General features: G+C 51.4%; 11 protein-coding genes across 11 annotated transcripts; 7 read left to right on the top strand and 4 right to left on the bottom strand.

Annotated features, from left to right (window-relative positions):
- Nucleotides 1-958: 958 nt before the first annotated feature.
- Nucleotides 959-2,550, top strand: Z518_06675 (uncharacterized protein; the record flags this gene model as incomplete). Its single annotated transcript, XM_013414807.1, has 6 exons — nt 959-999; nt 1,079-1,164; nt 1,226-1,272; nt 1,325-1,436; nt 1,569-1,623; nt 1,707-2,550. The coding sequence occupies 6 exons, from the start codon at nt 959-961 to the stop codon at nt 2,548-2,550; spliced, it is 1,185 nt and encodes a 394-aa protein (XP_013270261.1).
- Nucleotides 2,551-3,354: 804 nt separating this feature from the next.
- On the bottom strand, nt 3,355-4,080 carry Z518_06674 (riboflavin synthase, alpha subunit; the record flags this gene model as incomplete). The annotated part of the gene is made up of 1 exon (XM_013414806.1): nt 3,355-4,080. The coding sequence occupies one exon, from the start codon at nt 4,078-4,080 to the stop codon at nt 3,355-3,357; it is 726 nt and encodes a 241-aa protein (XP_013270260.1).
- A 1,001-nt stretch (nt 4,081-5,081) lies between these two features.
- Z518_06673 (uncharacterized protein) lies at nt 5,082-7,167 on the bottom strand (the record flags this gene model as incomplete). Its single annotated transcript, XM_013414805.1, has 7 exons — nt 5,082-5,104; nt 5,160-5,396; nt 5,454-5,666; nt 5,747-5,914; nt 5,973-6,136; nt 6,189-6,641; nt 6,710-7,167. The coding sequence occupies 7 exons, from the start codon at nt 7,165-7,167 to the stop codon at nt 5,082-5,084; spliced, it is 1,716 nt and encodes a 571-aa protein (XP_013270259.1).
- Nucleotides 7,168-7,996: 829 nt separating this feature from the next.
- Nucleotides 7,997-9,539, top strand: Z518_06672 (uncharacterized protein; the record flags this gene model as incomplete). Its single annotated transcript, XM_013414804.1, has 3 exons — nt 7,997-8,053; nt 8,126-8,242; nt 8,295-9,539. 3 exons carry the CDS (start codon nt 7,997-7,999, stop codon nt 9,537-9,539), a joined length of 1,419 nt encoding a protein of 472 aa, XP_013270258.1.
- A 241-nt stretch (nt 9,540-9,780) lies between these two features.
- On the top strand, nt 9,781-10,203 carry Z518_06671 (uncharacterized protein; the record flags this gene model as incomplete). Its single annotated transcript, XM_013414803.1, has 1 exon — nt 9,781-10,203. One exon carries the CDS (start codon nt 9,781-9,783, stop codon nt 10,201-10,203), a length of 423 nt encoding a protein of 140 aa, XP_013270257.1.
- Nucleotides 10,204-12,808: 2,605 nt separating this feature from the next.
- Nucleotides 12,809-14,491, bottom strand: Z518_06670 (uncharacterized protein; the record flags this gene model as incomplete). The annotated part of the gene is made up of 3 exons (XM_013414802.1): nt 12,809-13,436; nt 13,498-14,140; nt 14,197-14,491. 3 exons carry the CDS (start codon nt 14,489-14,491, stop codon nt 12,809-12,811), a joined length of 1,566 nt encoding a protein of 521 aa, XP_013270256.1.
- A 791-nt stretch (nt 14,492-15,282) lies between these two features.
- Nucleotides 15,283-17,190, top strand: Z518_06669 (uncharacterized protein; the record flags this gene model as incomplete). Its single annotated transcript, XM_013414801.1, has 3 exons — nt 15,283-15,772; nt 15,832-16,426; nt 16,482-17,190. The coding sequence occupies 3 exons, from the start codon at nt 15,283-15,285 to the stop codon at nt 17,188-17,190; spliced, it is 1,794 nt and encodes a 597-aa protein (XP_013270255.1).
- A 1,235-nt stretch (nt 17,191-18,425) lies between these two features.
- Z518_06668 (obg family GTPase CgtA) lies at nt 18,426-20,174 on the top strand (the record flags this gene model as incomplete). Its single annotated transcript, XM_013414800.1, has 1 exon — nt 18,426-20,174. The coding sequence occupies one exon, from the start codon at nt 18,426-18,428 to the stop codon at nt 20,172-20,174; it is 1,749 nt and encodes a 582-aa protein (XP_013270254.1).
- Nucleotides 20,175-20,721: 547 nt separating this feature from the next.
- Nucleotides 20,722-22,221, bottom strand: Z518_06667 (uncharacterized protein; the record flags this gene model as incomplete). Its single annotated transcript, XM_013414799.1, has 1 exon — nt 20,722-22,221. The coding sequence occupies one exon, from the start codon at nt 22,219-22,221 to the stop codon at nt 20,722-20,724; it is 1,500 nt and encodes a 499-aa protein (XP_013270253.1).
- A 681-nt stretch (nt 22,222-22,902) lies between these two features.
- Z518_06666 (uncharacterized protein) lies at nt 22,903-24,270 on the top strand (the record flags this gene model as incomplete). Its single annotated transcript, XM_013414798.1, has 1 exon — nt 22,903-24,270. The coding sequence occupies one exon, from the start codon at nt 22,903-22,905 to the stop codon at nt 24,268-24,270; it is 1,368 nt and encodes a 455-aa protein (XP_013270252.1).
- A 337-nt stretch (nt 24,271-24,607) lies between these two features.
- Z518_06665 (uncharacterized protein) lies at nt 24,608-26,251 on the top strand (the record flags this gene model as incomplete). Its single annotated transcript, XM_013414797.1, has 1 exon — nt 24,608-26,251. The coding sequence occupies one exon, from the start codon at nt 24,608-24,610 to the stop codon at nt 26,249-26,251; it is 1,644 nt and encodes a 547-aa protein (XP_013270251.1).
- Nucleotides 26,252-26,429: the final 178 nt, after the last annotated feature.

Raw genomic sequence — 26,429 nt, 5'->3', positions numbered from 1 at the left:
GCGAGCTGTGACAGATTATATCATGGATTATCTAGAGTACTAGGCCAATAAAAAAGGAGGAACCCCGTCGTGGAACTGGAGCTGGGAACTACAACTGGAACTGGAACTGGAAGGATTCTCTGGGCAGGCTTGATTGAAAGGATTCTCCGAGTTCATTTTGTGTTCTGAATATTTGCGGATGTATTTCATTTTCTTTTACTCTCTTTTATCGTCTTGTTTCTCAAAACTGGGAGGTCTTTTGTCCAAGATACCTCGCGGGCTTTGTCCCGGCCTGAATTTGTGCGGTACACTGCCAGATTGTCGGTGGCAGAAGAACCAATTGTAACTCTAGCTTGTACGTTAGGAGGAGGGTGGAATAGGTCAGGGATCGTGATTAGAAGAGATGGAGACTACGAGAATCCTCATCCATCCAAAGAATCTGATTGATGGAAGAATAAGATCCATTTCTCGAATGCTCGAAAATTCTCTGCGTAATTGGCTGTGTTGTGCTGCAATTGCTGTTTTTGACGAAGTGAGAACTCTGGAAGCCTCGTCGTCGGCCATGGCGTCCGACGTTCGGAGAATGACGACCGAGGCAAAGCTTCTTATTTGCCTGCCTCCCACAATGTCCGCGTTCACCTGTCAGTCAACATACAATCTTCTCTGTAGCGACAATGGGGCCGAATAGAGCATTCAGACGCGCTTTATTAGGCTACCAAAATTGCGTTCAGGTCTCATATGCGTCATCCTTGGCTTCACGAAGATGTCTGGCCTCAGTCGCGCCCACTGGCTCATCAACCACGAGAGAAGCAGGCAAAATAGCCCCGTTAGAAGGAATCCGTGTATTGGACATGACGAGAGTTTTGGCTGGTGTAAGTATATGTCATTCTGCACCGCGTTGGAGAGGGACTCCTAGGACGGCGGAATTTCACGTGCGAGCTCATTCGGGTCAAAATCCAACTCTCTGACTTTCCGATCAATGCCACAGCCGTACTGCACGCAGATCCTGGGTGATTTGGGGTAGGTATGCCTGTTGTCTCTATCACTCGAATGGTGTCGTTCAGAGGCCCCCTGACTAACAATTGTTGATCCTCTCCAGTGCAGAAGTCATCAAAATCGAGCATCCCACTCGTGGCGATGATACAAGGGCATGGGGACCACCTTTTGCCCATTACCAAGACGGTAGTATGATTCGGCACCTCTATCAGTCGCCTGGTATTGATCGTGCTGATTCGTGACTCTGCAGCCATATCAAAAGGCGGTCCGCCGGGGGAGAGCGCGTACTTTATCGGCGTGAGCCCCGTTTCCTCGGGATTCGCTCCTTCTCAGCTCAACAAGTCCCCAGGTAAACCGTAACAAGAAATCCGTCGGGCTCTCATTCCAACATCCGGATGGTGTCAAGATATTGCATGAATTGGCGAAGACCTCCGATGTCCTCGTGGAGAATTACATCCCCGGTATGTCGCATATTTCAGATTGTGCTTTTATGGATTTCGACCGGGGAAAAGGAAGAGGGAGAGGAAAAGGAAAGGGAAAAGAAAAGAAGGCGACGAGGAAATCTTGATCTGAGCTTTGCTGACGTTTGAGAGGCGCGCTGAAGAAATATCAACTCGATTATGAATCCATGCAAAAGATTAACCCTCGGTGAGTGCCTACAGGTTGATCACGAGTTGAATCCGTGACCCAAACATCCATTCTCCCTCTCTAACTGTCTTCCTCCGTTTCAGCCTCATCTACGCCTCAATCACGGGCTATGGCCAGTACGGCCCCTACAGTCCCCGCGCCGGCTACGACGTCATGGTCGAAGCAGAAATGGGCCTCATGCACATCACAGGCGAACGCCAGGGATCGCCCGTGAAAGTGGGCGTCGCTGTCACCGACCTCACCACAGGCCTCTACACTTGCAACGCGATCATGGCATCACTTCTCGCCCGCCAGAAGACGAATATTGGCCAACACCTCGACGTGGCACTCGCCGACTGCCAGGTCGCAACGCTCGCCAACATCGCGTCCTCGGTCCTGATCAGCGGCGAACGCGACGGCGGGCGCTGGGGCACCGCACACCCCTCGATCGTGCCGTACAAGGGTTTCAAGACGGCCGACGGCGACGTGATGCTCGGCGGCGGCAACGATCGCCTCTTCGGAGTATTGTGCGACAGGATCGGACGGCCCGAGTGGAAAACGGATGCGCGCTTCGTGACGAACGATGCGCGGGTGCGGAATCGAGACATCCTTGAAAGTCTTATTGAGGACATCACCAAGACGAAGAAGACGGGGGAATGGCTGGCGATTCTTGAGGGGAGTGGGATGCCTTATGCCGCGATTAACGATGTCAAGGATACGCTGGACCATGAACATGTGAGGGCTCGGGGCATGGTTACTGAGATTGAGCACGAGAGTTGTGGGATGATCCGGCTCGTGAGTCCGCCGGTCAAATATAGCGGGAGCGTCACGCAAGTGAGGACCGCACCGCCGACCCTGGGGCAGCATACAGATCATGTTTTGGCGGAGATCTTGGGAATGGCAGGAAGTGAGGTCGAGAGGTTGAGGACGCGAGGTGTCGTTGCGTAGGGAAGAGATGGTCCGGACAATTATGTGATGGAGGGAAAACTTCCGCATCATCCGAGTTGGCAGAGGGAGTACATAAAAATCCAAAATGAGGAAGATTCTGTGGTAGACCACATCTCGGTGGACCAAGTTCAAAGTCGTATGCCACGCCCTCACCGTCGTATCGGTTCTTGTCCTTGCTCATTCGAGCAAAATATAGATGCGATACATCTGCTCAATGGTCACCGCATCCTATCCGTGACTTTGAATCTCTCTTTTTCGGGCATGACCTTTCCGCTGCGCGTGTACGTGGATGGGATATCTCTCTCCTCGGCCTCTGTGCGGTACCCTTAATCCGTTTGGCGAAATAAAGGCACCTGAGCCAGCAGTGAGGGAACAGAGGACAATCTAGCGTATTCAAACACTAGATGATCTGAAACATGGGACAGTCTCATGCACAAAACCATGCATCTGCTCTCGCCGAGTCAGGTTGGACGATTTTGCTTCTCTGGCGTTTGCGGGCCTGAGGTCGATCGGTAGAGTGAAAGAGGTTGGTGTGGTGTTGGATGGTCTGAAATGTTGCTTCATTGGGTCATTGAAGGTGTCGTTTCAGTTCCTCCTGGTCGGACCGTAATGTATCCCTCATCTGGACTTGAATAACATCACATTATCAAGAGTGTTGAATGCCTTTATCTTTTGGCGATGACGAGCGTCTGCTTCATGACATGTCGCTCGAAATGTCCGCGGGACCGGAGGTGTAGCCCATGGTCCCAGCTCACTCCATGTTTTACCAAGCATCTGTCTTTTGTCCACTTATTTCGCCTGGCCTTAGACCTGCACTTGCATTGTCTTGATCTTCTCTTCCACCAGCCTGCCCACAATCTTCTCTAACATAGCCGGTGCACCACCTTGCCTGTCCACAACGCTACCCTCAAGATACCCAACAACACTCTTCTCGACCAACTTGCCCACCACGTCAATTTCGACGTTGACTTCGTCCCCGGGCTTTTTTGCTGCCATCACCACCCTCTCCTGTGTGTACGCTATCAACATGATCTCAAACCACCCCTCGGCATCATTGACTTGCGTGACCGTCAAACTCGCACCGTCCAACGTGATATAGCCCTTCTCCACCACATATTTTAGGACTGCTTTATCTCTCGGCTTGAGTTTGAACGTCAGTGCATTGCCGTCGGGCGTGACATTTTCAATGGTCGCGACCGTATCAACGTGACCTTGGACGAAGTGGCCGCCCATGCGTGTGCTGGCGCTGACGGCGCGTTCGAGATTGACGCGGCTCCCCTCGCGCAAGCTGCCTAGGTTCGTTCGTCGAAGCGTCTCGGGTGCGACACCAACTTTGAAGCTCGAGGAAGAAAAGTCGGTCACGGTCAGACAGGTGCCGTTGATGCTGATCGAGTCGCCTAGCTGAACGTCAGAGAGGACGGAGGGGCAATCGGAGATCGTGAGGGAGGTGCCGTTGCCGCCGGAGACGGAAGGGTCGAGGGCAGTCAACGCCGTGACAGTGCCGACGGTTTCGACGAGGCCAGTGAACATTGTTGGGCTTGTAGATGGGTAGGTGAGTAGGCGTTGTGTAGAAGAGAACCAGTTTGGTCGAGAGAGAGATGTGAAGGAAGGAAATAGTTGGATAATGGGTTAGGCGGGAGCTGGAGCTGGAGCTGGGAGCTTCTGTACCGGAGATGTGCAATTGGCACTGCCAATGACAATGGCAGTGGCACCGGGAAAGATTTATAATAAATTACGAGGACGCAATTGAAGTGAGCTCAAAGGCGTTGCGAACAAAATCTGATTTTTCTCTCCCATCCCCGCAGCTCAATAGCCTCGGCCCCACCAGTTTGGTGTTTTCATCAGTCAGCGAATCCTGTTATACCATGAGAGAATTATCTATTCTTCCTTCGCTCGCACTATACAATTGTATCTGTCTTCGAATCAACATTATGAGGCCCTCGAATGAACCAAAAATCTATATTCCCAAGAGGTCATGGTCCTGTATGCCCTGCGAACCTGAATGATATCAAACCGGAATGACTGTCTGCTTCTCTGTCTAATTCTTTTATTTTTTGGCTGCTCCCCTTTTTGGATGACTGTTGATCGGATTCTTCAACCTTGCTTCAATGAACGGAGCGGGTTGTACTCTTGAGTGTCGCCTGTTTGGATCCGGCCGAGAGACTCCCCAGAGTGGGTCGACTCGAGATTCGCGATCATCTCTAGCAAATACTCATTCTTTGTGGGAGCAGTGAGTCTCTCCAAGATGGCGATGGAGGGCTTCTACACCACTTCACAATCGACAATCTTGGGTCGTTTCTTCCTTGGGTGAAGGAGAGTCGTTGCCGCCAGTGAAGAGGGAGGAGCAGCCCAGGTAACACAGAGGGGACCCCTTCATGTGGTCTGAAACTGTTCGTTCCGTGGTGGGTAATGTGTATCGTTGTTCAACGATTCTGATCTTTATCCAATTTTCCTTCTTCCAACCGGTTTTGCAGTTAACGATCTTTGAGTTGATCGACATCTTAAAGCTAGCTCGAGCAAATCGTCGCGGGCTACGTCAAGTATAATCCATCAGCTGAGCCGATCAACAGAAAGAGACACACGTCGAAGGATCAGTGAGGAAGACGTACGCTCTTGCGCCTGAAAGACAACCACAATCTCCTCGACAAGCGGACTCAACTCGAAGGAGAGTCTCCGGGTTATTGATGAAATGGACGAGCCTGTAGTCGACGCAGAAGAAAGAGAGGTCATAGATCCTCTCCTTTCCCAAAAACTCTCTTCGTCAATCCAGACCCCGATGCCGGAAAAGATGAGTTTGGATTCGGACCCTTTGCCTTTGGCCTCGACCTTGATGCCCTCTTGACCCACTGTGGCGGCATGTTAGTGGAGAAAAGACAAGCAAAAGGGAGGACTCAAAGACTAACGGTTAAACTCCAAATATTTCTTCCGCCTCTTCCCGGGCTCGGGAATGAGTTTTACCATGAACCGCGATTCCGAACCTCTTTTCCAGACTCGTATGTTTTGAATATTTGTGATTCGGTCTCCCCCTCGGCCTGTGCGAGGTCGGTAGATTTCCAATACGGGTACCAGCAGAAGGAGTTCATAGCCATAAAGTGCTTCTTGGAAGCGTCGGCAGTCTAAGTCATGTTGTCAGCGGAACGATTCTATCCGAGTGAAGACGGCCAACGCTCGCGCTCTCCGTCGAAGAAAAACTCACCATCAGCATTCCTGAACTTGTACGTCACCCAACTTGTTCGAATCTCCGGGTGTTGATACCGTCTTCCCTCCTCAAACGTAACAAAAGTCAGGCCGGAGCCTTGCTCAACGACGGCGGTCAATTCTTCGCCGTTCGTTGAGTATGGGATAATGTTATCCCATGTCGGCACTGTGTTTGGAAGGATTAGGGGTCCAGAACAGGATGAAGGCGACGAAGATGAGCTCACCTCTTTGGCGGAATCGAATGGTCTTTTCGTCATTCAAGGTCCAGATGTCTTCCACCGCTGATCCTTTCTGGACCAGCATTACCTTGCCAGCATTGCTTGCTCGTATCGTGGCCCTTTCCGAACTCGACGTCTTCTGGAAGACAAATGTGACCGTTTCGATAGGACTATTTTCTTGTCAGCCTGATGTTCGGTGTCGACCTGGGGATGAGAGCACACAATTCGGGGAACGTGGTTTTGGTAGCAAGTTCATCGATCAGCTCTTGTTGTTCGTCGTCAGATGCGAGCCCGACATAGCGGAATTCATCTCCGGGAGTACGAGTAGCCTTGGGAATATCACTCGGTAGCTTAAACTGGGAGTCGTCGTGTCTGAAGACATACCGGGTGATGTCGACATCAGCCGGTGGCGGTAGCATCAATGGAGCCATGGTCGGGCCTGATTGCAAGGTACCAGGAGGATCTCGAGGAGAAGTGCTCAGGCTTCCTGTTGCTTCCCGATTGGCATGTCTGGTGTTTGGGTCCGGCGACCGATCCGATGGGCCGAATTGAGGCGATATAGAATAGGGGCGAATCAGGGGCGAGAGTGTTGGACTCGACGCGGACGACGACATGCCTCGACGTATTTGATCAAACTTCATCTGCAGGGATTCGGACAACTCGGCCATTTGCTCACTATGTAGCAGACTTGTCAGCACCCGAATCCAAGCCCTCCTCGATAAGCGCCTTCAGGTATTACTTACGATAACAATTGCTGACTGAGGAAAGTAAGGAATTGAGTATGCTGTGTGAGCTCCGCCCGAAGTTCATCGACTGTTTCGGCCTTGCTTGTCCATTTAATTGACCGATACATCGTCGAAAGAGCTTTGGTCCACTGCTTCCGGGCTCCATCCTCATTGGTAGCAGGTCCATCCCCCCTCACAATATCTTCGTAGCGGGACACGATATTCTGCAGCTTCTTGGTCGTCTGTTCACAACGTCGAAGAAACCACAGGATATCTCCTTTGACACCATCGAGGGGCTTCAAAACAGCCCCATTTTGTCGAATGCTGTTTCCAGCTCTAGCGATGCACCTGTGATAGCGGTGAACCTCTTCGATCAATCGTTTCACATCGTCGGGTGCATGCCTTGCAGCATCAAGTCTTTGCGCGATGTCAGCGGTCAATTGGGCCAGAGCGACAACATCTCCCAAGCCGTTCATCATCAAAATGTCGACGACGGCTTCAAAGGATCGTCAAGGAGGAAGCGATGACACCCTGAGAGCGGGGCTCGCACGAATTCTAATGGTATTCAAAAAGAAAAACATGGGGGAGCTTTAACGAAGATGAGACTTGGTTTGACAATATCGATCCGGCCCTGATCCATTCATATTAGAGCAAAGGGATCGGGAAGGAATTACCCACTGCCTTACGTGCGGCAGGCTCCGCGCGTGGAGGCTGAGGTCCCGAAATTCGACATAGCCATAGCAGCAAAGAAGTTCCCGGCCAGAACAGGCCAATGATAGAACCAGCAACAGCAACGTGGGATGGTAGTCAGCCTTTTTGATCATAATCCAAGCGAGATCTGGCCCGGTGACTGTGGACTGAAACATTCCAGCTTTGTCGCGTGTCTAGTTTGGGACAGGTGTGGTTCAGCCACTTCTTGGTCGGAGCTGTCATGCACACCTCCCCCGTCCAATAACACCATACCTGACAAGGAAGCCCGGCGATAAAACTTATACTATAAAATATCCCTCATGCAGCCACAGGGTCGAAAAGGGGCCTGCTAACTGCGCCCGGTGGCCCTTATCGATATGCGCTCCTTCAGGAGGTTTGAGGTCGCAATAGGCATCCGTGATGCCTTTTTAAGCTGCTGGTAAGGCTGGCGGCAAGGCGAAATCGAGACATGACGACTCTTTTGCTGCAGGATACCTGAGTCAACCTTTTTTTTGTTCGAAATACCTAATATAATACCCATGGAAAATAATCCTTCAGCCTCGTGCGGCCTTCTTTGAAGGAGTCATTTTCGAGTCATTGGGAAAAGCGTCCGTCATGGTTCGCCGGCACGCTGCATTTCCGGACTTGGAAGCCGAGTATTCTGATATCCAGGTACGACACTCGTCTTCTCTCCCGTGGTTCTATCATGACTCTGTTTTCGGAATTGACTTTGTTGGGCTGTAGGATCCTAACCTCCGACGACGGCTGATTCTGCGCCATATCAATGAACGACCTTTTGGCCAGGCTCATGTGCGAGCGATTCTCGTAGCTGGGACTGGGTTTTTAACTGACTCGTATGATGTGCGTATGCGGCATTGTGTCCCCTTTGGCCGCTGTGCTAAGATTGGAGTAGATTTTCGCCATTAATCTCGTCTCCGACATGATCGGATTTTGCTACTTTCCCAACCATGGAAACAAAATCCCCCAGTCCAATGACACCACCATCAAGGTCGTGACCTCTGTCGGTACACTTGTTGGTCAATTATTCTTTGGTTGGCTGGCCGATGTGGTCGGGCGAAAGCGTATGTATGGGTATGAGTTGCTCATTATCACCCTGGCCACATTAGGTCAGTGTATCACAGGACCTTCCTCGGCGATCAGCATAACTGGCCTCCTGGTATTCTGGAGAATTCTAATGGGCGTGGGCATTGGAGGAGACTATCCTCTTTCCAATATCATCACATCTGAGTTCGCCTCGACAAAATGGAGAGGAACTATGGTGGCGGCAGTTTTCTCAACCCAAGCCCTTGGGCAATTGCTTGCCAGTCTGGTGGCATACATTGTCATCGAAGCGTTCAGATCGCAGACTCACACCGCCCAAAACGTTTGTCAGGGTGACACTTGCAGTCAAGATGATGCCGGAAAACTTGCTGTTGATCGGATGTGGAGAATCATTATCGGATTCGGGGCGGTCCCTGCAGTCTTTGCTCTATATTGCCGATTGACCATTCCCGAGACACCACGTTACACCTTTGATGTGAGTAGGAATGTGGAACAGGGATTCGCGGACTATAAAGGCTGGGTGATGAACACCATTGGTCCCAGGAGTGGACGAGGACAAATGTCTGCTGACCGAGAAAACATTCAAGCCGAATTGAACAATCAGGCGCTCGGCGGGCTTGACGCAAGAGACGTTCCGCAATCATCTTGGAGTGATTTCAAACGATATTTTCGCCAAAGGAGACATGGTCTTATTCTCGCCGGTACGACGGGATCCTGGTTTTTCCTGGATGTTGCCTATTACGCACTTGCTTTGAATAACACAATCTTTCTCCAGAAGATGGGATTTGGTTCACTTCGCGATAGCGACTCACATACCATTTACACCATCCTTCGGAACGGGGCCGTGGGAAATTTGGTCCTCGTTGTTGCGGGCGCCATTCCTGGTTCTCTTTTGGCCATTTATTTTGTCGACAAAATCGGGAGAAAATCCATTCAGATTGGAGGCTTTACCATGATGACGATTCTTCTGTTGATCCTCGGCAGCGCTTTCGGGAGCATGAGTGATGCTTCCAGAGTTGCAGTGTTCGTTTTGTGCCTCTTCTTCATCAATTTTGGCAAGTACACCATGGTTTATACGGAAGGATTCCAGGGCTGACTGAAACGCACTCAAGGTCCGAACTCCACAACTTTCATTGTTCCTGGGGAATGTTTTCCGACGAGGTATCGAAGCACTTGCCACGGTATATCTGCAGCTTCCGGAAAACTTGGCGCAGTACTCGCTCAATCCCTAACGGGTCCGTTGCGGAGAATCGGATTTGTAAAAGGAGAGACCGACGCGTCACCGTGGCTTCCACATGTGATCCAGATGTAAGGATTTTGACAGTGATTCTGTGGATATGGCTGACTGTGTGGAATCATCTAGTCTCGGAGCGTTTGCATTCTTGGGTTTGCTATTCTCTTTTTTCATCCCCGAAACCATGGGAATGTCATTAGAGAAGCTAGCCGGTGAAGAACAGTCAGAGTCAGATGATGAAGAGATCCCAATCAACCCATGGCTTGACAAGCTATGGGCGTGGCTCCGAAAGTCGACTCTGCGAAACCATTCGAACGGTGTAGAGATGAGGGATGACCTCCAGATTCCGCTATCGAGGCCTGAAGAGGTTCGTGATGCAACATCAACCAATCTTCGAAACCATCCAGGGGAACCGAAATTCGATGGCGGCTTGAAGGTGCTCGAAGGCGAGTTTGATAAGGTCTCCGGAGGTAGCTCCGACAGGTCCAGGAGTGCTGATCGGGATGAAATTCAAAGGATCGCTTAATTATTGGAATTGCTATTAGGGCAATCGTTGGCACGGATATTTGGTCTCCCAGTGTGAGAAACAAGCCTTCAACGTCCATGAATTCATTAATTGCCCAGGTCTGGCCTTTGTAATTTCATGGCAATCGACCTGCCGCTTTAATAGCTTATCACATGACCAATAGTTTAACTCTCAAGTCCACTAATCAGATCTACTGAGAACGCCAACTTCGCCCATCCCCCAATATTCAAACTGGGGATTCACGAAGCAGGAGAAGAGAATTAAAGTTGCTCACTTGCCTGTCATCAGAGAGCTGAATTGGGTCTGGGCGAGTGACGAAGCCACGTCGTGGAAACCGGGCGGCTCCAGCATTAAAAGGCGATGGGTGGCTTGATTGAAACCCAATGGCTTCTGATCGATTGACTTTTTCAGCCTGACGAAGCGTAAAAGGGACACGAGAACACGAACGCTCAGCTGATCCTTTCCACAAATCTCCTGACGTCAGGAATTTCCCCCCGTGTATAGGGGGGATTGTGAGAGAAGTTGAGAGCCTCTGGGGGCCTAATCGAGCAGGATGCCGACTTTCTCACAGGCACACTACTCGGGTCTTGCCCAGTGAAAGGATGGATTATGCACGATTTTCAAGCAAGGAGATTGTACAAGCATCCGCAGTCTTGGGATGCCGACATTTTGAGATATTTTGACACTGCTCAAGAGGCACCTGTGATGAGACTAGGTAGCTGAAACTGAAGGCTGCGCTGTGCATAGGGATAATGTATCTTCTGAAGCTGTTCGATGCCACATATCCTCATCAGAACGGACGGCGCTTTTCTGTGGTCTTTGGCAATTCCGAGACTGCTGAAGAGCGATGGAGCCTGGTGGAAGAATCGTGATGCTGAAAAGCTGTGAGAGGACGGTAAAGTGTTAGAAGATGAAGCTCATGCATGAATGGCCTCGATTGGCCACAGGAACAATAGAAGGCTTGATGTCAACACCGCGAGCTGTGTCCCGCTCCCATGCTAGACTCAAATTCACCAGAGCCCCTTACTCCATCATTGGGCATTGATAATCACTTTTCCAACAGCTCCACCGTCTTGAACATACTCGAACGCTTCTGTGGCTTTATGGAACTCGAGCTTCTGGTCAATTATATCGTCAAAACGGAGTTCTTGGTCTTCAACAAAGACACATAGCTACTCTAGCTCTCTCCTTGAGCCAACACTGATGCCTCTTTAGAACCACTAATGACGACGCTCCCACCAAAATCATGGGAACAGGCAGCACTTACCCCAATGTGATGCTGAGGCTTATCAACAAGGACAGAAACTCATTTGGGTTCTCTACCGCAGTGCCTCCGAGGCAGCCAATACAGCCCACAATTCCTCTGCGAGTAGTGGCTTTCAGACTCTGCAGCAGGCTTTGACCGCTCCCCATTTCGGTTGTAATGGCGACATCAATATCGTCCGTCATTTTAAGGATTTCAGCCTCCAATTTCGGCCTTTTCTGATAGTTGATGGTCTAGATGGACTCAAGTCCGCGAAGACGCCGGCGCATATCAAGCTCGCTGTCTGATGATGAAGTGGCGATCAACCCTGCTCCGGTGCTGGCTGCGAACTTCAGGGCCATCACGCTGATCCCGCCAGCTCCTTCACTTTTGAGACCATTTAATCCATTCCATACGGTGAGTCCAGCACATGGTAGGAATGCCGCCTATTATCAGTGCTTAATTTAGTCCGCCTGGTCCTCTTCATCGGGCCTCATAATACAAATTAAATCCACAACACATGACTTACCTCTTCCCGAGTGAGATCTTTGAGAATCTTAACCTTTCCAGTCTCTGGAAAGGCGCAGTGTTTTGTCAGTACGTCGTCAACGTCTCCACTGAGCTCTTTTGCGGTGACATGCTAATCAAATATCAGACTGACCAAGTTAGTGGACAGGCAAGCGTGATAACTGGGCATTGAGGATGGAATTGACTGAATTGACTAGTCTACTGATATCGACTTGATCGCTTGAGAGCGATCAAGGGGTGAGGGTGCGAGTGGCAAGATAACAGCTTACTCTCCTAGTGGCTTGGCAGCCAAGACAGAAGGGGACCGTGGGAGTCAGCCTCGTCCTTTGCTTCCAAAGGGGTGGACCATGCCGTGTTTCAAATCTGAATGGGAATAATTTGCTTCAGTCAATCATATGGGAATTCGGGCAACACTTAGCCTAGGACTCAGATTGCCCATTCACCTTAGACCCCGTAATACGTTCTCAAGACCGAAGGTATTCTGTATCTGGGAGCTTTATGACGACCACCTGTGACAACGCCCAACAAATAGGTAGGTAGTTTGGCACCTTCTAGGTACGTAGATTCGGCCCCGTTGCTCCAAAAGCCACACCGTTACCTAGCACCTACCATAGCACCATTCCATCGCTCAGTCATCGCTGAGACTTTTACTACCCAATCCAAGCGGTGGCGTCGCTGAATCCCTGGGCCAGTCAACAATGCCAAACTGGTTTCGACAGGCATAAGCATTGATATGTTCATGTGTATGAAAATTTTTCACAGACCAACAAGCTATGGATTTGGCCCCTTTCCCCTTCCCCTCCAAACAAGCAGAGGATGAGGCATCGACCAATCCTAGTAATGTATTGCTGTGAGGTTGGCCTTTCTCGGTCGCAAAACGACGTTGTACTTCTTATCGGGTTTAAGAATTGTGAACTCTTTAGTGCCTAATACCAAGTCAGGGTCTTCCAGCCGAATTTCATATCTCAACAACAACACCGCAATCATCTTCATGATGAACTGGTTCGCAACGTTTCTTCCAATACACTGCCTGCTTCCGAAGCCGAAGCCTAGAAAACAGGTTTTCATGGTTGCCAAATCTACTTTCTCGTCCAACCAGCGATCAGGAGTCCAAGTGTCTGGGTCGCGGTATACATCAGGATTGCGCCCAATTATGGCAGCGGGAACCCCGACGTCTACGTTACCAGGAACGTAGACTCCACAGATAACAGCACCACTGGGCGGCGTCATGCGTGGCATCGCGTATCCGATCGGTGGGTGCATTCGAAGACATTCAATCTCGGTTGCCTCAAGGAGATTGAGACCTTGTAACTTGGCGAACGAAAGAGGCACGGAAGCGTCGAGATTGTCAGGGAACATTTCCTCGAGTTGCCGGACGATGCGAGTTTTGACCGACGGGTTCTTGCAGAGATAGTAGGTCATCCAGTTCATCGTCACGCTTCCTGTGCTTGCTCCGGCAACCCTGTGAAAAGATCGGTCATTTCTCAACCCGTCCGGCGGTACAGTATAGCACAGCAACTCACATCAATGATGAGGCTTCGGCTCTCAGCTCGGGAAAGTCCATTCGTGTGCCCGTCTCTGGGTCAACTGCCTCGATGAATCGTTGCATAATATCTTGCCGTGGTTTGCCACTGGGGAGTATCCGCTGGCGGTCGTCCTGAAATCGTTTCTCGAGCGCCATTCTCGCATACTCCAGATATTCAACTCGCGCTTTCCACAACCTCTGGACGTACGGCAATGGTGTCCAGCTGAGGACGTTCACACTATGTTTGCCGAATGGTAGCATACCGCTGAGGTTTGCGAAGCGCTGCGAAAGCTCAACTAGTGTCGAGTATCTCGCCGGCTTTCCATCTTGTAAGGCACCAAAGTTCTGGCCAAAGGCCAGCTCGCCCATCAAATCCATGGTAAAGAGCTCGAACCAGAAATATATGTCGAAGGGCTGCTGTGTACTCGCAAATGCGTCCATCCTCTGGAGAAAGGATTGGATCGTGATGTCTACAAACGGTTCAAAAAGAGACAGAGACTGCATGCTGAAGCCATGGGCTACCATACGCCGCTTCATGGCGTGCCGCTTCTTGGAGCGTGTGGAGAACAAGGATTCACCGGTGGTAGAGAACGAGTCGTACCAGCTCGACTTGCCGAAGCCTTCTGCACCTTTACCATGACCTGATCGTTTCGTCAGGAGCATTGCACCTATGCATCATCACAAGATGTTCGCATACCGTAAATCGCCTTGACCGCATCGGGATGATTGAACGACACGGCATTCGGGCCTGTCCTTATAGCAACGGCATCCGGATACTGGGCGAACAAACAATTCGCCCATTCCGTACGTCTTTTGTCCTTGAGCGCGTTCGCTTCAGGTATACCAGAAATTCTTGTAATCCACGGGCCGGGGATCTTACTGAGGGGGGAAAAGAATAACCGGTAGATGAGGACTGCTGAGTAATATACAACAGGCAAGAGGACCAGGCCCCAACCGGCAGCAGGGCGCAAAAGAAAAGTTGTATCAGTCATGATCACTATGCCACTACTGACCCGACTTTACATCAAGAGCAAAGTGTACTCTAAGGGGTGTGAACTGAAGGGGGCGTTTGTCAACGAGATATAACCCTCCCCAATTCGCTCCGCGGTGGACCGATACTGTCGCAGGGTTGACCCAGTTGGTAGGGCCAAGCTGGAGCTGACCAAAAGTCATGATGGTGATTTTCTTGGGATCCCCCATGTGGCTCAACCCACAAAATGAAGCCCCACAAGCTTACAATACCATTTGCCGAGGCCCGCGTTCCCTTTGAGAGCCTCGCCGACGTGATCTTATCCATGTAACTTTCATTGGAGAATTGACCTCGCTACCACGACACAGGGTCCTCCAGTGGGCCGTTTGGTGCTTAAAAATGACAAGCACGGGGTCAAGCATCTGCCAGGCCGCCTGAAGTCACGGTCGCAACCTGAACATCTTGTTTTCGGCCTTATCCTCTCCCCACGAAGGAAAGGGAAGGTGCCCTCTGCTTCGTCCAGTCCTATCGAGATAGAACCTTCATGGATAGCTCCACTTCCAGAATCATGCATAGAGAAATGCCGTGCGGGGTTGTAGATGGTATAGCGCATCCTCCACAATGGGACATGGATGGGGTCGTCCAGGGGTGAATCCGATTCAATCTGGGGTAAACAGCTCAGCACATACCGATAGCAGATACAAAATCATGGCCTGCCTCCCCCGTCATCCCCAGATCTGTTGTCCGCAGTTCTGTCCGCCACTTACTTCTACCAATCCCCTAGAATCTGTAGCACTCGTGCTCATGCCCACAATGCGTGATACAGTTGAGCACAAGGCTGCCGTAGAGTCTGAGATTGATGTCGCCCACCAAGAGCACCATGATCTTCCGGCAGGATATGAGGATCCACACAAGGCTGCGCTCGAAGACAACCCCGAGCACGTTGAAAAGCTTAGTCTCTCCGTGATCCTCTCTGCTCTTTTCCTTGGAACGTCCTTCACCGGTCCGATCATTTTCGGCTTCATCCTTGCAACACCTATACTCGTTCAACTGAGCCAGAAGCTGGGTGGTGAAAGCATCGACTTTTGGATACCGTCAGGTTGGGGCGCGGCTGCTGCTGTCGGTTTCTCGATTGCAGGAAGACTGTCGGATATCTTCGGTCGTCGATATGTTATTCTTACTGGTCAGCTCCTCACCGTCATTGGCGGCGCTATCGCATGCAGTGCGCAGACTATGAACCAACTCATTGCGGGCGAGGTCATTCTTGGAGGCTCCATCGGGACAGTGTCGGTCGCCTATGCTGGTGAGCATCACCTCGACGGCCTCTGCTCGCGTGTGGCAGTGCTGACTTACATCGTGTAGGCATCTCCGAAATCCTACCAAACAAGTGGCGTGGCGCTGGTCTCGCCTGGACAGAACTCAATCTTGCCAGCTGGGCCGTCGCCGGAACTCTCCTCTCCAATGCACTCCTTTCCCACGCCAGCTGGCGAGTTATGTTTTATATTGCCATGGGATACGGCGGGTTCTCACTCATTGGCACCTTCTTCGTTTATTTTCCGCCCAGCCACCCTCGTCCCGATGGTTTGACCAGATGGCAAGAATTCAAGCAACTGGACTTTATTGGCGCCGCCCTTTTCGTTGTCGGGTTGGCTGTTTTCTTATACGGCCTGAATTCCGGTGGCAACACTTACCCCTGGACAAGCGCGGGTACGCTGGCTCCTCTTATTCTTGGTCTATTCGTCTTCCTGGGAGCTTTCCTGTACGACTTCACGGTTGCCAACGATCCCCTGTTTCCGTGGTACTTGTTCAAGAGTTTCCGCGAGTTTTCTGCACTGCTCATGCTGGTCTTCGTAGCGGGCATGGTGTTCTTTGCGGCCTCGGCACTCAACGCTGAAACCATCCTTTATCTGTACACGGCGGACCCCATCAAGATTGGTGTATATTCCATTCCTTCTGGGTGAGTCTTTCCTAAGCGGAAAGAACCCATGACATTGTAGCTAATAATACAATAGTGCCGGGCAACTTGTCGGTGGTGTAATCATACCCGGACTCGTGCATTACATCAAATTTGTTCACTACCAACTCACCTTTTCCGTCTTCATGCAGACCCTATTCTTCGGTCTCGCCGCACTTATCACTCCGCACAATATCAATTGGGTCATGGCCGTGCAGTTCCTCGCCATGCTTCCGTTTGGTTGGATCACCTTGAACTGTTACACCACAGCCTCCCTCCACGTACCTCAGCGGGATCTCGGAGTCGCCATTGGCTTGATTGGCACGTTCCGTTCTCTTGGGGGAGCAGTGGGATCCGTCATTTTCTCGTCCATTTTTGGGCAGGTCTCGGCTAAGCAGACCGTCGAGCGCATTACTGAGACTGCTCTCAAGGCAAACGTGTCGGCCCCAACCCTTCCGGCACTGATCGAGGCGGTCGATTTGACACTTGTTGGTGTCCCCGGACAGGCTGCGACTGTGCCTGACGTTTCCTCGTCGGTCTTCTCAAAATGTATCGAGGCAGCTCGGCTTGGGTATGCTTACGGCTTCCGTATTACGTGGCTGGCGTCGATCCCCTTCGGTGTCATCGCCATGGTTTGTGCGGTGGCTGTCCGTGACCCGTCCAAGTACTTCACCAACCATGTTGAAATTCATCTTGAGAAGGAGATTGGTGGTACTCGGCATGTAAATGAGACAAAGGGGGAGACGACAGAGGATTCATCTCGATAAGCTATGTAACAGTAGGATTACTAGCAGTGTTGTTGCGCCAGGCAAGGAAGACTTCTGGGTTCGTATCACGGTGCTGGTTCCGCGGCGACATGCTTTCCTCTTCGCCGAACGTGAGCCGAGACGCGATCACAGGGCGAGACTTTCATCGGCTTTGACAGTTTACCTAACACCTTGCCTCTTCTAAATTCAACGGTTCAACCCCTTCCTTACCCTTCCGCTGGCAGATTTCGATCGATCTGCGAGAAAGCGATGTGCCTTTGAGCTGGCCTGACATAACAGGGGAGAGCCGAGTCTAATCTCATTCATCGATATGGGTTTGGGCTTGTTCTTGTATGCCGAAAATGTTCAAGTTCCGAAGACGCTAACTATGCAGCGCGTAGTACGAAACTCTTCTTTCTCGAGTACAGCTGCCCTCAGCCCTGCTGGTGAGGTCTTCAATCTCTCCACAACAACAAATGATTACTATCCTTCTACAAGCTCTGCAATATCATGACCAACGAGTGGGAATGCGAATGAATGGGCCGGGAATCCATGCCCACTCTTCCGAAACCGCAGATAAAAGTTGGAAGCGTCAAAATTCTAAGGCTTCACGGAGTTGGCAGGCCGTTGATTCAAGCGTCTGCGAGATTGGTAACATGGTGCGTTGATCTCAAGATCTACATTACCAGTTCTGATTCAGCCAAACATTCATACATAAAAAAAAAAAAATACACCACCAAAAGGGGTAAGGCCAATCCCAGTCCACCGGCCCAGTGTCCACAACCATTCAATGAGATCGTTTCCGACGGACGGTAGCGTTTCCTCTGGCGACATTACTGTTCCTGATGTCAGCATTGCGACCGGCCGCATTAGCATGAACACAGTCAGTGTCGGCGCCGCTTCAACGGCGACTCCAACGATATCCGCTATTGGCTGGTATCGGAGGTGCATTGGCTTAGTGGACCAGACGTCAGAAGGTCCTGAGGCTGTGGTCATATTCAAAATTGATGCCGTTCATGGGGAAAATAGTCGTGGCTTGACGCTACGGCGTGAGTTTTAAGCATGGCTCGGAATACCTTCTCGATTTAGGCTGAGAGCCTCGTCTTGGTGGTCGCGAGATTTTGTCCGGAAACTTTTCAAACCGCGTTTCATTGTTCATTGGCAAAATCTATCGTTAGTGTTAGAACACTCAAGACTCCTCTGGCAGTTTCAGTGCCTTGAGAGACAAGTCTATCCTTCGGTAAAACTATGCGAAGATGACTCAAATTCCAGGCACTTTGATGCCATTCCTCTATCCATGTCTCATTCAATCCACATCAACCTCTGTTCGATTCCAAGCGCGTCGGCTTCCGACACGCATTCGACGACGATTATTGCATTGCAACCACCCTCGAAACCAATCGTCCCTTGCCGAGATCAATGCTGCTCGACGTGCTGCTGCCAGTGTGCCTCCTGCACCGACGACCACCTCTCGCCTCAACCCTTCCCCGGATGACTACGGGCGGAATGTCTTCGTGGATAAATGCACCCTGACCGTTCACGCAGGATCAGGCGGTAATGGATGTGTGGCTTTTCTTCGAGACGCTCATATATCTGATGGACCCCCCAATGGCGGAGATGGAGGATCGGGAGGTAATGTCTGGATTCAAGCTGTCGCTGGACAGACCAGTTTGCACAAACTTGCCAGGAGAGGAATTGTCAAGGCCGGTCGCGGGGTTGGTGGACAGGGAAAGAACCAAGGAGGTCGAAAAGGCGAAGATGTATGTGTACAAGTCCCGGTAGGCACTGTCGTTCGAGAAATCTGGCGCAGCGACCCCGTTGCAGATGAGGAGGAAAGACTGAAGGAACTTCGTGCCGTGAGCGACCAAGACCCTTATTCGCTTCCTGAGCACGGTCTGCGAAACAAATGGATCCTCTATGCCGGTGTTACAGGGAGCGAAGCAAACGAGGTCGCCGCAAACCTCCCGCCTCCGCAGAAACCAAGGAAAAGTCATCTGACTGCCCTTCAACCTGCCGTACCAATCCATCTTGATCTCGATACGCCGATGGATAAGCCCATTCTTCTCGCCGCAGGTGCTGTAGGAGGGCTGGGTAATCCGCATTTTGCATCCAAAACCAACCCTAAACCAAAGTACGCGACCAAGGGTGAATTGGGAATACGACTGAAGCTCGAGCTCGAGCTCAAACTGCTCGCGGACGTGGGTCTCGTCGGACTGCCAAACGCAGGCAAAAGCACCTTTGTCCGTGCCATCAGCAACTCACGCACTAGAATTGGAGACTGGGCATTCACCACGCTCGCACCAACCATTGGAACCGTGGTGCTGGACAACAACGAAGGGAGACCCTTTGTCCGCTCTGGGGTGGAAGGTGGAGCACCTCGATTGAATTTCACCGTCGCTGACATTCCGGGTCTCGTTGAAGATGCCCATCTCGACAAAGGCCTCGGGCTCAGCTTCCTCCGGCACGTCGAGCGCGCACGAATCCTGGCGTTCGTAATTGATCTCAGTGCTGGCGACTCCGTCCTCGCGCTCAGGAACCTCTGGAAAGAAGTGGGTGAGTACGAGAAGCTTCGAAATCGAGAGATCAACGAGGCAAGCGAGAGTAGACTCATCGAGTGGAAGCCCTTCGAAATACTCTCTCCCTCGACGGCCCATCAAAGTTCACACAAGTTGTATGACGATGCCGGTGACGAGATCTCCATCTTCCCTCCACCGCCGACGACGCCACTGGAGCCGCTCAAGCTTCCGCCCATCAGTGCAAAGCCATGGTTCGTCATTGCCACCAAAGCCGACAAAGACGCCGACGTCACGCAGAAAGAATTCACCAAGCTGGCAGAGTATGTGAGGCAGATCGGGGCGGACGAAGTTGAGCATCCGAGCGGTAGCCAAAATGGGTGGAGGAACAGGGTCGTCGCCATCCCCGTTGCGGCTATTAATGGCGAGGGCATTGATACGGTGGTTAGATTCACGGCGGGTGTCTTGGACAGTTTACACTTTGGCAAGTAGAGAATGTGCCGGGTTCAAGAGATGAGCTGAGACGATGGAATCGAGATATAACGTTTGAGGATATTACGGGCACAGTCGCTCCATGTACAATACCAAAAGTTACCGCCTAATTGTCCCGGTGATCGCCCCCATGCACAACACGTTAGACACCACCCGTTCACCAGGGTAACTTCCCACATCGCATATCGAAAGGTAGACATCTCGATATAGCTTGGTGTCCTCTTACGACGTATCCGCACCAGGCTGTCTATTGATACCGATAAGATTCCGAAGCACAAGAAACGACACGAAGACACGGAAACAGGAACAGAGGAATCAACATTACACTAATTGGACCTTGTTCGGCACTGGTTATCGAATTTCATATTCATACATGGCCGAATATGCGTGACGATGTTTCTTTTTCTCCAATCGCCATAGAAACACCGCGCTATCAAGAATCTCGAGCCATAATCACACATATCATCCCATGCGGTGCCGTGCGATGCCGTTTCATGCATGTGCCAAACCCGTTCAAATCCAACGTATCACCACTGATCATCTTTATCTATCTTCCAGCCTGACCATGATTCGCATCCGCCTTCGCCAGTCGATATCGTACTGCCTCCCTAACCAAGTCCGAGTTCCAGACACTATCGTCTCCTCCTTTGGCCAACTCCATGCCTGCGACATCTCCCTTCTCTGCTTCCCCAAGAATAACACTGAGATCCTTCTTTTGCGACTTCATCCACTTGTCACAAAACCCGATGGGATCCTTGGCAAATCCACTGAAGAAAGCATGTCGAGCCTTGTGCAAATGAATTTTCTGAATGACAATCGCGAGTTCCTCATCCAATTTGGCGATCTGGCGTAACTGAGCCTGGTGTTCGGGGTTTTGGGTCATCTTGAGGATGAGTGCGCGCAATGGATCTTCTACCATGACTTGAATGTCGTAAATGGTTGGTTTTGGCTCCGGGTTTGCTGTGTGGAACGCTTCATCAAGGTGGACAGTGTACGGCAGCCGAACGGGGGGAAGTGGGTGAAGGTGTGAGATGATTCGCTCAGGAACTTGTGGGAAGTAGATGGTATCCGTGCCGAAAATACTCTTGAGTGCATCGTCGCAGCGGATGCTTCGTCGTTCATCATCCTCTTGGAGGCCCATGAACTTCACATATTCCCATATTCCCATGACCACTTCTGCACGGTCGGCTTCTTCCATGTCGAGGGTCGAGGCGAGGGCTTGACTCAAGCGGAATCGCTCTGGTTGCTCGTCACGTGTGAGGCAGATGTTGATGTTGAAGTTTTCGTCAGCTTTGCGGGTGAATGAGAAGATATCGTTATCGTTATCTGCAGTTTGGTTTGGAGGTTTCTTCCAATTGACCGTGCAATTGGGGTCTCCGGGGATCCCGCCGTTCTCGAATTCAACGCTGAGCGCTTTGAAGAAGTGGCTGAATCGATGTGATGGTTGTTCCTTGAGAGTTTTGGGCTTCTTGGGCTTCTCCGCCTCTTCCGTCTCCATGTCGTTGTCTTCTTCGTCTTCATCCTCCGAATCACTGTAGGTGATATCATCTTCCACGTAATCGAGTAGTTTTGCTTTGATGTGGACGGTGTAGGTCGGATCGGCAATTGAGTCAAAGGTGATGTTGTTCTCGTCAACATCCACCTGCCATGACTGATTAGCACAGGTGTTCCAGACCAAGATTCGGAGAGTCTTGAATCTCTTGACGTTTCTGCTGAAGGTATCTTGAAGCTCCAATCGCTTTCGCATCATGATTTGGTCCAATCTCTTCTCCGAGTCGCGCAACTTGTTGTATTGCTTGACGCCATCACCGATTACAATGTCCTCCAAACCGTCGGGTAGGTTTCGTTCGGTCGGTTTCCGGGCGCGTCGTTGGGCCATTTGATGTTCGATGGCGGCATTACGTTGTTGCATCTGCTGGTTCACCATCTGATTTTGCATGTGGTGACGGGGATTTTGGGCAGGCGGCATCTGACCTGAAGTTGGAGTAGTTTGTGAGTGAGCTTGTCCTAATTTCAACATCGTACGAGCAGCATTGTGGGGAGCCATGACACCATGGTCGACTGAGTGACGCAGCCGTGGGTGAAGTTCACGAGGGATGTCCTCAATTCTCAACCACGCTCAGCGTTGGAGCCGGTGATGACAAAGAGCGATGAACGTGGGGGCATGAAGTGAGCCAGGTAGAGGTTTGAGCAACTCACCTGGCCTATGAGCCGTGGGGGTTCTTCCTTGAGCCTGGGCATACTGTCGGTAATTCTGCATTTGGGGATTCATCTTCCCGTCGTTCCTTGTCGTGCGCTCGGAGGCGCCGGCCAATTATCGGGTTTCCTAGAAGGGCCGATCCACAATGATTCCTGTTGTCTTGTCGTCGCGGCGATGTAATACGGGGGTTTATTGACCACGGCGTGTGCAGGTGGAGGCGCGACGCGAAAATGCTCAATCTTTGATACTGCGAACGGCTGAGCTAGTCCTAATCTGGACAATGTCTTGGCGAGAACCCGACGGGACCACAAGGCTGACCGTCAGGTTCTCTTCATATTGTGGACTCCGTCGAACCGGGGATCAAACCACCGAGCTCTGGAAGTCATTCTGACAATTATCTGATGTTGTTCTCGTAAGTATTCACGATTGTCCTTCCATCCGAGCACCTTAGGACCCAACACTCCTAGCTTTTCATCCTGGACCCACAGTCGGTGTGGCGTTGGCTGTTGAGCTCAGAGTTCAGAACAAATGGGTAAACCACGTTTGATCATCATCATCCGTCATGCCCAATCCGAGGGAAATCGAGACAAAACTGTCCATCAGACCGTCCCGGACCATAAAGTTGGCCTGACGGCCGAAGGACACCAACAAGCCCTGGAAGCCGGTGAGAAGCTTCGTGCTCTTCTACGCAACGACGACACATTGCATTTCTTCATATCGCCGTACCGAAGAACTCGAGAAACAACCGAGGGGATATTAAATGGCCTAACTTCCAATGACCCGGTTCCTTCGCCATTCCAAAGATCCCACATCAAAGTGTACGAGGAGCCAAGGCTGAGGGAACAGGACTTTGGGAACTTCCAACCGGGTACCGAAGAAGTCGAGCGGCTCTGGCGAGAACGTGCCGAATATGGCCACTTTTTCTATCGTATCCCCAACGGCGAAAGCGGAGCTGACGTCTATGATCGGGTGTCATCATTCAACGGCTCTCTCTGGCGGCGATTTTCTGAAGACACCATGGCCAGTGTGGCGATTCTGGTAACGCATGGCCTATGCAGCCGCGTGTTTTTGATGGCGTGGTATCACTACAGCGTGGAGTTTTTCGAAGATTTACGAAATATCAACCATTGTGAGTTTCTGGTGATGAAGCTCGGTGCGAATGGGCGATACGTGCTGCAAAATCAATTACGGCGGTGGTCAGATCTGAGAAGGGAAAGAGCTGCGAGAAAGAGCGTCTCGGCCGCGTCGCCCGTGAACATCGAACCAATCCCGGTGAGGCGATGGACATCCCGGGGGACAGCCAACGATCCAACGAGAGGGAGTTACCTGCCTCCACCCAAACGGAAGAATACCGCAGATATGTTTCGAGATGAACCCGAAGTGAAGGAGGAGCGGAAAGAAAAGCCGCGAGCAGTGTCAACATCGGTAGAGCGGCGAAACAGTGCAAGCAGAGAGGCAAGTCGCGGCAGAGTTCGCTCCTCGAGCAATCTTCGCACCTCCATTACCAACTTGAGTCTGGACACGGGAAAGAAAAGCTCGGGCTTGAGCGGCTTGAAGTCATACCTAGGACGAGACGGTGGGGGGACAAGATCTGGTCATGGTTCACCGTTTGGCTCAGACGATGAAGAAAGTGCGGAAGGCACACCACATCCGGATGCCCTGTCAGAGTCTTTCGATTCGAACAAACAGAAGTTCTCATCGTCACTGGCACGAGCCCTGAGGGGAGATTTTGACGTTCCGAACCGAGTTTTAGCTGATGCTCTGGGCGATCAAAGTGACGCTGAAATTGATGAGGCTGATTTGGAGATGGGCATAAAGGAAAGAGAAGAGATGGAGATGGAGCAGATACTGGCCGAGGAGAGGAGAGAACGGACGCATAGAGGGAGCGTCTACTAGCTTGATGCTGAGTTTCATGAAGATGGGACTAGAGGGGAGTGATGAAAAGAATAGGGGATGCGATCGCATAACATTGGCAGAGATGAATTAGGCCGTGTCCGCTTCTGGACTGAGCACCATCTTATTTGTTCGTAGTTTGTGTCGTTGTCCTTGAAGCTGTCTTCCCTTCCTCCTTCCTCAGCCTCAGCCTTGAGTGCCAAGGCTGGCAGGCCAATCAAGGTTCAAGGCCATCTGAAGGACAGAACAAATGATAGATTTCGATGGATATCTTGGTTTTGCAATGTCCCCGCTCCAGAAGCTGAAAAAATAGCCATTGCTGGCGTCCCAATATCACAAGATGGCCGACCCTCTTCTCGACATTCTCCAACGTCATCTTCCTTCCGCATCATCTCCCTCCGCAGAAACTTCAAAGTATCTCTCGCGCCTTGTCTCTCTTCGCCTCGGGGACCTGACCACAACCGAACCGCAATCTCTTGCCCAGTCCAGTCAGTCAAACCTGGTCTCTATCCAAGCATTGAGTTCTCGCTCGCACCGCACAACCACCACTTCATCTGACCACCTCTCCACGCTCCGCTCCTCACTCCCACTTCTATCAACATCCGTCGAGGCGATTAAAGGGGCGATTCCGGACTTAGATGCCAGTGCGGTCAGCTTTGCCTCCTCATATAACAGATCCAAAGACGAAAATACGGGTGGAAATGCCCTTCTCAATGCACGACGGGAGTCAGCTCTCCTCGCTCGCCAAGCAGACAAAGCACAAGATATCCTCGAACTCCCTTCGCTCCTCTCAGCCGCCATCGCCTCCGCGAATCACACCGGCAACTCCTCCACCCCCTCCGTGTCAGGCGTAAACTACACCCAAGCTCTCGATCTCTTCGCCCATATCAAACGCCTCCAAATTCTCTATCCAGACTCTCAACTCGTCCGTTCCATCCTTGCTGACGCTGAAATCGCCATGAGAGACATGACAACGAACCTCATCGCGAGTCTGAGGAGTCCAAATATTCGTCTAGCAGCCGCCATTCGCATGATAGGCTGGTTACGACGAGTGGCGCCCGACCTGGGTCCGCCTACCCCATCAACACTACCATCACCATTTGGGCTCTCAACGACAAAGAACCCTCCCTCTCCAGGGGAAGGTCACTTCGGCGCCCTCTTCCTGTGCGCCAGGCTCTGCACGTTTCTCACCATGACCGAAGCACTGTCCCCTCTCCGCGATCTCGCCGACCAAGAAACTCAAGCCCGACAATCACAGGCACACGAAACCGATTCTAAGCAGTCATCCACTCGCAAACCCTCCAGCAGCGCCACAGGATATAACCCCCTACAAGGGCAACAAACAGAACGGTATCTGAAACGATACATCGAAATCTTCCGCGAACAATCCTTCGCCACCATCAGCATGTACCGGAACATTTTCCCCGATGACGACTCGGACGCTCTTGCTCACTTACCCGGAACCCAGCTCTTAGATCCTCCACCGGCCAAGTCTCCATCTCCACTGTCGCTGAACCTCTCCCTCCCACCAGCTCTACAAACTTTCCCCCTCCATCTAGTTGACCTCTTCATGTCGACGCTGAAAGAATACTTACCCAACGTCACCGACCCGGCCGCGCGCGAGAGTCTACTCATGCAAGTCCTCTACGCGGCCAACAGTCTGGGACGACTTGGCGCGGACTTCAGCCTGATGATTGCACTGTTGGACCAAGATGAATGGGACGCGGAGGGCGACGCCGCCGTAGACGCCAATGTCGACACGGATCGGACGCAAGCAGAAAAGGTAGATGGCGGCGAAACGAATGGAAAGCCAACGGCTGAAGAAGAAGCCGAAGGTGGAGAGCAGAAACAACAAGTACCCGAGCCCGAATGGGTGGCCGTTATCAAGAAACATCGCATTCAGGCCGCGAGGTTAGAGGCGTTGGCTGCAGGTCAGGACCGACTCGTGCAGAGACGCGAGTCAAGTGATATTGCGGTGCGATAATAGATGTTGGTGTATGTGCATGTCTCCTCTGGCGACTAGAGCCCCATGTCATGGTTACACCTGACGTGAAGCGATTGTTTACATTTGACATCGTGGAAAATTGAAAATGACAATAAAATATTGCCTTCATCCAACTGTGTTTTTGGCGGACATTTGACTGCGTTCCACTGATCGTATC

The sequence above is a fragment of the Rhinocladiella mackenziei genome (genome assembly GCF_000835555.1).
Source record: "Rhinocladiella mackenziei CBS 650.93 unplaced genomic scaffold supercont1.5, whole genome shotgun sequence".
NCBI lineage: Eukaryota > Fungi > Ascomycota > Eurotiomycetes > Chaetothyriales > Herpotrichiellaceae > Rhinocladiella > Rhinocladiella mackenziei.
The sequence above is the reverse complement of the archived record's forward strand: the minus strand, read 5'-3'. Positions and strand labels throughout refer to the sequence as shown.